Source organism: Microchirus variegatus, assembly GCF_963457635.1.
Source record: "Microchirus variegatus genome assembly, chromosome: 3".
Taxonomy (NCBI): Eukaryota; Metazoa; Chordata; class Actinopteri; order Pleuronectiformes; family Soleidae; genus Microchirus; species Microchirus variegatus.
This window is the reverse complement of record NC_139804.1, coordinates 17,495,272-17,505,376: the sequence shown is the minus strand read 5'-3', so window position 1 is coordinate 17,505,376 and position 10,105 is coordinate 17,495,272. Positions and strand designations below refer to the sequence as shown.

Here is a 10,105-nt window from a genome sequence, read left to right as displayed (position 1 = left end):
AGGCAAAGTGCAAAATCTACATTCACCTGAAATAAAAAGGAAAAATACGACCGTGCTTCTTCATGAGCTTTGATCAGTATGTTATTTGAGTTAAAGATTGTTGAAATGTACCTTTAATTATAGGCCTACATTTGATGTGTTTACTATTTTGACTGTTATAATTTTAGTCAGCATTTGTAAGGAGAGAATGGCAGTGCAGTCCAACACACACACACACACACACACACAAACATATATATATAACTATGTGATTTGTGCTCCTGGTGGGTGTGGGAGGTACTACACATGGGCTGTGCCATGTCACTAAAAAAATTATTACAATTTTAAATTTTTTATCAAACTAGTGCAGTGCCCGTAGGAAGTAGTACTAACATAATACAAACACTGTGCAACTAATACGCCTTGTAAAGAAACCCCAGCGTGTCACAAAACAGCTAGCTACGCTAATGCTAATCGTAGCCTCACTAGCTTACTGTTGGAAACAGGTTCGCCAAGTTGGCGGCAATATAGTAGCATGCTAATGCTAAATAAATGGCCAACCATAATGTTAGTTTTTGTATCATAGAAATAAGATAACCGCGTAACCTCTCTGAATTATGAATATCTTAATTTATGAAAATATCCAGACTGGGTAATATTCTTGATGTGGGATTAGAATTATAATGTGCTGTCGAGGATGACACCCAGACTCTAAGCTGAGGGGACGGGGAAACTGTTTTATCACTGTTTAAGTTGAGGAAATTTGAGGTGAACCAGGATTTTATAAACTACAACTGCCAGTAAAAGTTTTAGTGGACGTTCACAATTTAAACAAGTTTGTAAATGCCATGATCAACAGCCAACTGTCTCTGACCAGTGCTCACATCACAGAATAGATATAAAAGAATATCATAGTAACAAGAACATGGTTTTTCATAAAACAAAATTGTTAAAATTCCGACAAAACAACAATAACTTTTAACAGAGAGAGCAGAAACACAGGATAAAGAAACAGTGACCAAGGAAACAACATGGCAGGAGGCCACATTCTGAACAAAGATGACTGAAACAAGGCAATCAGAGATGGCAGACAAGTGCAAGTGTGGAAACACAGACAGACACACACTCAGAACCACTAAAAACAACACTTCACTCTCACTCCAGGGGGTAAATTAACAGGATGATCTGACATGGACACTGAGGAGCACACAGAATAAATACACCTGGGAGGTAGGAATAATCAGACACGTTAGGGCGAGGCAGGAAGTAAGATTAAAACCTACAAAGTAAAACAGGAAACAAGGAACAGAAACCCAAAGAGAGAGGACAACTAAAAGTCCAAAGACAAATCCAGGGGTTGTGACAAAGATGATGCTTCCATTTTACATTTTGTGGAAATCAAATACTAGATGACAAAAACAAAATGTCTTGTTTTGACAATTTGTTTTTATTATGAATTTACACCATTGAGTTTTCAAGATTTTAAAGCACGATAGTTTGACTCAGTGATGCAAATATTGTTTTCTAAATCTTTTCATTTTACTTTCACTTACTTTTCTGTGACCATCAGATTGGCTGTTTTGAATATATATATGTATATACACTGTATATATGTATATGTACATATATGCGTGTACACATATATAAACACTATATATTTATTATATAGTATGTGTTTATAATGAGTTATGAAATGCATATTGTTGACATTTTTGATGTTGAAGTAATTGTATTCTAAGAATTAAGAAAGGATTATTTTAAAGAATTTAATTGAAGAAAATATTTTTGCATATTAATCCATTCATTTTCACATTAACTACAATTGAAATGCCATGTTCGGTTTTTAATATTCCCTATACAGCAGTTGGCTTCTGTCATGTTGCATTAATGGCTCCTTTTTACAGATCTATTTATCTGAAGATGTAATATTGATGATTAAAATGCTATGCAAATAAAATATGATTGGTTATAATGACCACTACAGCCATCTAGTGGTCACAAAATGTCAGTAGTTTAGAGTTGAGGCCACCATTGTGTTCCTTTTGGGTCTCCCGATCACAATAATTATAATATAAAGTATGTAAAGTGCCTTGAGATAATGTATGTTATGAACAGGCGCTATACAAATAAAACTGAATTGGAACTACCCACACAATTGTGAATATAAATGCACTGTGAAGGAAAAAACACTGTTGAAATCCTCTGCTGTTGCTGACTCAGAAGTTATGGATGACAACAGTCTCCCTGTACTGAGCGCAGGAGACTTCGTCGATGTAGAGCGAGTTGGCCTTCATGTCGATGCTTTCCTTCAGCTCCAGCTCACAGCGAGCGAGAGAGCGCTGCTCCTCCTCTGACTGGTTCACGGCCTCGTACAGTCTGAGAAAAACATGGACACAATGGTGACACATCATTTTTATGATCAATAAACTCAATATGGAGAGGAGCAGTGGGGGGAAACTGCATCATTTTCTGCACTTCTACATTTATATATATACACTGAAATATTACATATTATTGTACATGTTCTATTTGTCTTATAATGTGTTATAATTTGTTGTATTTACTTTCTAGTTATCTGTGACATGTAACATTACAGCACTCTAATACTTATATTATGGTAAAAACAGCTTATTTTTGGATTAATAATAACATTGGGCAATAAGTGGAGGACATTTCACACTAGAGTGCCTTGAGATAATTTGTTTTGATTTGGCACTATACAAATGAATCTGAATTGAATTGCATGAACATAAGGGAGGATGAATTTTATCTGTATAATATGGTGATTTATAATTATGATTGATACTCATCTTTATCTAAAGGTATGACACTCATTGTCATTGTCATCATCAGGTTACTGTAATACTGTAATCACACTCTGACCGTGTTATAGTATTGTAATGTAAATGTTACCTAGATATTCTTGTGTTTATTGTCTAGTTTAGTTGAATATCTCATGACCTTTTGTCTTTCTTTTCCTTTTTATTTCCACATTGTTTCGTTTTTTTTTGCGTTGTCCCCTCACATTAGTCCATGCGCCCAGAATTACCTGTTGATGTGGTCAGCGAGCTGCTGGACCTCAGTGAGGAGCTGCGCCTGTGCTGGATCGTGACACTGCTCTTTCAGAGGCCTCTGACGGCGCAGCTCCAGCCGAGCCTGGGCTAGACTCAGGAAATGTTCATTCTCTTTGATGTTCAACAGGAGATCATCTTTGATCCTCTTCTGGCTGGCAATCTCTGACTGAATCTAGAGAGGAGGATACGTAACATCGACCGGTATTTACGCTTAATATTAGCAGCAAGAGTGTGTAAAGTGAGTTGTGTGACACAAACACAATAGGACACAGTTCTCAGTTGCTTTCAAAATACTCTAAACAAACCTTTCAAGCTGCCACATACAGTAACGTATTCACATCATAAACATTCCACTGGTTCTATGTTGAATACCAAACATATTTTGTATACATTTATCAGACCTTTGTTGACAGATATACATGTGGATCATGTTCAATACTTTTTTGTAAATCTTCCACATACAGCAACGAGTAACTGTCATATGACAAAAGTAGGGCTGCACAATATCATATTATTATACTATGTTAATTTCACTACAGAAGAGACTAAATAACTTCTGCATTTGGACGCAGACACTCCTGATTTATTGGCATATTGTATATCGGCAAAATCCTTAAAATACTTGCTGTCGACTGTCATATGCAACGCCACCGCTACACACTTTGACTATCATGTTAAACAATGACTCAGCAATTTACTTTGAGCAAGCGATGATTTTGCAGATGATCAATTATGTGCTAATGGTTTCAATAAATTAATTTAGAGCTGTGCATATGAGGATGATGACGATGATGGAATTAATGTAAATAAATCTTTCTTGCTTGCTTGCTGTAAAGCAGGGGTGTCAAACTCATTTTCACTGAGGGCCACATCAGCATAATGGTTACCCTCAAAGGGCCAGATGTAACTGTCATAAAGAATAAATGTAACTAAATGTAACCAAATATAATGTAAAATAATAATAATAATAAAAATAATAATACATTTATTTTATGGTCAACTATTTTGACACAGATTTTTAAGACCAATGAATCACTCGCGAGCCTCATAAAATGACCTGGCGGGCCACATCTGACCCCCGGGTCTTGATTTTGACACATGTGCTGTAAGGCATTAGTGCCAACCACTGCACCATTACACTGCCTGCAATTAAACTCACCTTTACTGCACTAAAGGCATACATTACTGTTCCATTTCTAACATCTGCCACCTATTTCTCTGACCCTACCTTGACCAGTTGATCCTCCATCTGGCTCTTGGAAGACTTGATTTTGTGCACGTTCAACCGAAAGGCTGCAGTTGTGGCGTGGATCTGCTTCCGCGTGTCACCGGCCGTCTGCTCCAGGAGAGACTCCACGACGGAGCGCAGGAACACTGAGTTGGTCTTCTGCTGCTCTGCTGTGGATATGTTGATCTCTGACACTTCCTCCCACTGCCGTGGATTCACTGTCAGACTAAGAGACGAGGACACATGGAGACATTATGGTTCATTTCTGACCTCTTGAACACACACACATAGTTTAAAAATGATCAAGACTTCATAGGTCAAGATCTTCTCAGCTTACCTTGCCAAAACAGGGTTGGGTCCTCTGTACTGTTCCTGGCTTTTGACAGAATGTGTGGTCATTATGGTGCAGGCGTTGTCGATGCACTCAGCCTCATACTTTTCCCTCAGATCCTTCTCTACATTACACTTGGCAGATCGGCACAGTCTGGAGCACAAAAAGTTTGTTTGACCTTAGTTTTACCATCAGCTCTAGCAGTAAGTAAATGGAAAAAAATGGTGAAGGTTGGCACAGGTTTGCATCCACACAGTGAGCCGTATGTTACCGTATCTGCTCAGTGATCTGCTGTAACGCCTGCTGCAGAACTGAAGACACATTCTCAATAACCTCCTTCTCCTCCTGCAGCTCGCTCTCCACCTCGTCTTGCACCCTCTCAGAAGGAACACGTTTATCCCTGCAGACCACACAATACATTGCTATATTATTTTACACCTAAATATCGTTCACACACACACTCTTACTTACAAAACAGAGCATCTCTTCATAGTTAAAAATAATGTCATGAAGTAGTAATATGTGATCCTATTGTCTGTTTGATCCTATGTCCTGACATTTCTTTGCAAAATAACCACATTTATTGTTATTCATGTATTAGGCTGAATAATAATAAATTGCTTTTTGAGTGTGGTTGTATAAGGAATTGACACAGTGCTGACAGCAACCTTTGAGATACTGATGCTCACATGAAGCTGACGCTAGCCTTATATATTTAGACACTTTATCTTGCCGTTACACATTCTTGTCTATCTGGAAAATGTTTGTAAATTGTAAAGTGTTTTTATCTCTGAGGGACACAGGAGAATCTTCAAAAACACAGATTTTCTCTATGGACTTTGGTGCAAGAATTAAGAGGCTTACAAAAAACTGTCTAACAATGACACAGTTGAAAATGTATGTATACATTTTTGTTTGTCCTCTGCTTGCAGATATACAGTATATTAAATGAGAGCGAGCATGTGTCAAGCTGGTTCTCAGTATCACTACCTCATACAATCACATTTCAAAACCTCGAACCCTCAACATTTTCTTATGCCAATCACTTTCCCTCTTATGGCCATCATGTGCCAGCCTCACCTCTCTTCCAGACAGAGAAGAGTGACTCTCAGAGGGTCACGACAGGCCTCCAGGGCCTTCGCCACTCTGCTCTGCAAAACTTCAAGGGTATCAATTTCCTCAAGGGTCTCCTGCAACTTCAGCTGCAACTCCTTCTTCAGGAACTGGATGTCTCTGACCCGCAGATCTGAGAAGCAGAGGAGAAAACACTAAAAAAAACACTGAGTCGTCAACTTTACTCACGGTCCTCGTATTGCCCTACTTACCCAGTCTCTTCTTGTCATCATCTTGTAAGTGTTTACGGGCTTTGTCAGTTTCGAGCATCAGCCTCAACCATTCTCCTCTATGGTACTCTGATTGGTTGAGTGTGACCTCAATGGTCCCTAGATTAGCAGCAGTTTTTTTCTGCTGCTGACTGTGCTTGTCCGGTGCAAACATTGTTTCCCAGGAGTGGTCGGTCACTGACAGACAGTACAGAGAACTGAAGAGAACAGAAACTGAGCTGCGTAAATTTTGCCTTGGTGTTGAAATGTGTCTTAATGCATGAACATGACGCAATAAATAAAAACCACAAGTAACAATACGTTCAATTAATTATATGTATAATAAAATTAATCAAGTGGAAAGGTTAACTTGGGGTTGTGAGGTTAAATGGACAAGAGGGTAGTAATGCAACAGTAATGTGACCTTTTTAAGTGGCTCTTCTAAGAATTTCCAGCAGGTTGTAAACTGACAGGTGGAATGCTGCCCTCTACTTCAGCCAAGAACGAGAGGACCTCAGGTTATGGATGCTCACATATGATGCCAGAAGACTGTACAATTGAGTCCAGAGAGGATAGTAAAAGTCAGCAATAACAATAATAATCTTTATTCATTCTAAAATTTAGCAAGGGCCAATGGAGGTGGTTCATATAAGACCACACTTCCTTTACACGTGGTCAGTTCAAGGGAGAACACCAACAGTTGTTTATTAAGCTGACTGATCTGGCTGACCTTGTTTATTTTTTCTTAAAATCCAGTTTCGGTATTGAGAAAAGTATTGACTGCACATCTGGTTAGGGCCTACAACTTACCTGAGAAGATGTGATTGCCTAGCTGAATTTCCTTCTAACTTGACGGCGTTTAAAAAAAAAAGCAGTTGGCCTCTGCAGTGTTGCATTACCGCCTCATGACTCAATGTCAACAATTTCATTCCTTTCATGTGAAATGCTTTTATCTTCATCACTTTTTTCTTCTAATAACAATAAGAGCTGTTATAAAGAACTCCTAAGTTTGCTTCAAACCGTGGAGGGCAGCATTGGAGCTCTTGGTGTATACATCCTGCAAGAAATGATTATTAGAATAACTGTGATTAAGAACTTTAAACTGTGATTAAGAACTTTGAACTGTGGAGGGCACCTTTGCGCCTCTCAGTGTACAACCTACTGGAAATTAATATATTTATAAATATTTCATTTCCAGGACTGGCATAAGACCCTTTTACTAAACTTTTGTGTAATGTTATATAATATAACATCCATCCATCCATCCATCCATTTTCCACCGCTTATCCGGGGCCGGGTCGCGGGGGCAGCAGTCTGAGAAGGGACGCCCAGACCTCCCTCTCGCAGGACACTTCCTCCAGCTCTTCCGGGGGGACCCCAAGGCGTTCCCAGGCCAGCCGGGTGACGTAGTCACTCCAGCGTGTCCTGGGTCTTCCTCTGGGTCTCCTCCCGGTGGGACATGCCCGGAGCACCTCCCGAGGGAGGCGTCCAGGGGGCATCCGATTCAGATGCCCGAGCCACCTCAGCTGGCTCCTCTCGATGTGGAGGAGCAGCGGCTCTACTCCGAGCTCCTCCCGGGTGACAGAGCTCCTCACCCTATCTCTAAGGGAGCGCTCCGCCACCCTGCGGAGAAAACTCATTTCAGCCGCTTGTATCCGGGATCTTGTTCTTTCGGTCATAACCCAAAGCTCATGACCATAGGTGAGGGTAGGAACGTAGATTGACCGGTAAATCGAGAGCTTTGCCTTTCGGCTCAGCTCCTTCTTCACCACAACGGACCGATACAATGACCGCATTACTGCGGCCGCTGCACCGATCCGCCTGTCAATCTCACGCTCCATCCTTCCCTCACTCGTGAACAAGACCCCAAGATACTTAAACTCCTCCACCTGAGGCAGGATCTCTCCACTGACCCGGAGGGAGCAAGCCACCTTTTTCCGGTCGAGAACCATGGCCTCGGACTTAGAGGTGCTAATTCTCATCCCCGCCGCTTCACACTCGGCTGCAAACCGCCCCAGCGCATTCTGGAGTTCCTGGTTCGTAGGAGCCATCAAGACCACATCATCTGCAAAGAGCAGAGATGGAATCCAACCGCTCCCGAACTGGACCCCTTCCGGCCCCCGGCTGTGCCTAGAAATTCTGTCCATAAAAATAATGAACAGAACCGGTGACAAAGGGCAGCCCTGCCGGAGTCCGACATGCACTGGGAACAAGTCTGACTTACTGCCGGCGATGCGAACCAAGCTCCTGCTCCGGTCGTACAGGGACCGCACGGCCCTTAGCAAAGGGCCCCCGACCCCATACTCCCGGAGCACCCCCCACAGAATGCCACGAGGGACACGGTCGAAAGCCTTCTCCAAGTCCACAAAACACATGTGGACTGGTTGAGCAAACTCCCATGAACCCTCGAGCACCCTGCGAAGGGTATAGAGCTGGTCCAGTGTTCCACGGCCAGGACGAAAGCCGCATTGTTCCTCTTGAATCCGAGGTTCGACTATCGGCCGAACTCTCCTCTCCAGTACCCTGGAATAGACTTTCCCCGGGAGGCTGAGGAGTGTGATCCCCCGATAGTTGGAACACACCCTCCGATCCCCCTTTTTAAAAAGAGGGACCACCACCCCGGTCTGCCATTCCAGAGGCACTGTCCCCAACCGCCACGCAATGCTGCAGAGACGTGTCAACCAGGACAGCCCTACAGCATCCAGAGACTTAAGGTACTCAGGTCGGATCTCATCCACTCCCGGTGCCTTGCCACTGGGCAGCTTTCTAACCACCTCAGTGACTTCAGCTTGGGTAATGGATGAGTCGACCCCTGAGTCCCCAGCCTCTGCTTCCTCTGGGGAATGCGTGTCAGTGGGATTGAGGAGATCCTCGAAGTATTCCTTCCACCGCCCAACGATGTCCCCAGTCGAGATCAACAGCTCCCCACCCCCACTGTAGACAGTGTTGGCGGAGTACTGCTTCCCCCTCCTGAGGCGCCGGACAGTTTGCCAGAATCTCTTCGAGGCCGACCGGTAGTCCTCCTCCATGGCCTCCCCGAACTTTTCCCAGACCCGAGTTTTTGTAATATAACAAAATATTATAATATCCCAAATGTCCAAACACATTTATTTGAACACTCTATTTGACCATAGGTGTGTTTGTCTCCGTGTGTTTGACCTGTGACAGACTGGTGACTTGTCCAGTGATGTACCCTGCCTTTCCTGTCAGCTGGGATTGGCACCAGCAGCCCTGTGACCCTCATGTGGAGAACAAAGTGGTAGACAATGGCTGGCTGGATGAATAATATAATATAATTATTAAATAATATATAAATGGCTGGTAAGTTAGATAAAGAGAAACATTATATTATGTCTTATCGAGTTTTTTTTTAAACGAGAAATGGGAATCTTCTAAAAGGGGCCCCCTACCTAATAAATATTATATTATATTTAATATATACATATTTTTTTTACTGTACCAAGTTTCCCTTAGCCCCTTAATAACATAAAGTTGCATTAAAAAATATAGCATATTTTACATTTCTAAATCAGAAACACGTTACTTTCTGCAGATCAATCCATTATAACACACAAACACACGTGCACGTTAAGCGAGTTATTACTGGTGTGAATCCTCAGTAGTTCACCCTACAAGAAGATAACATCATACCTTTGCTCGGCGGCTGAAAAACCAAATGTTTATCCGTTTAAATGTTAAATGTTCTCTGTCTGTTGTTGAAGTGAAGTCGCTCAACAAATGGTGACCATGACAACAGGTGACGTGACGTAATGCAAGGAGGCAGCGTGACTGAAAAAAACCCAGCCGCCGCCTTGAATCTGTAGCGCATCTATTCTTGCACTTACGGTACGCCAAAATCACTCGCACTGTAAAAAAGTGCATCATTTCCTCAATTTCAAGAATTCATTTAAATAAGTTCTTAAGAGGTGCGTAAATATCTTCAATGGATTTCAATTTTACTGTAAGGTTTTATATTAAATTCAATTAAAAATCCCTCCTACTTTCAAAGGGCATCTTGGAGAATGAATCATTTCCTCTATTTCAAAGGATCCTTGTTCATGGTGACCCTGACTCGTTATTATAGAAAATATTATATTTATATCATAGGATATATTTATAATACATTCAATTCAAAAACCCTCCCACTGTTAACGCACCCGATCCATTCGCC

General features: G+C 41.6%; 1 protein-coding gene across 1 annotated transcript; it reads right to left on the bottom strand.

Moving 5' to 3' along the window:
- Window positions 1–2,166: 2,166 nt before the first annotated feature.
- tekt1 (tektin 1) lies at window positions 2,167–6,109 on the bottom strand (the record flags this gene model as incomplete). Its single annotated transcript, XM_083886866.1, has 7 exons — window positions 2,167–2,355; window positions 3,029–3,225; window positions 4,282–4,507; window positions 4,619–4,765; window positions 4,884–5,012; window positions 5,693–5,858; window positions 5,938–6,109. 7 exons carry the CDS (start codon window positions 6,107–6,109, stop codon window positions 2,196–2,198), a joined length of 1,197 nt encoding a protein of 398 aa, XP_083742992.1. The 3' UTR covers window positions 2,167–2,195.
- Between the last annotated feature and the right edge of the window lie 3,996 nt (window positions 6,110–10,105).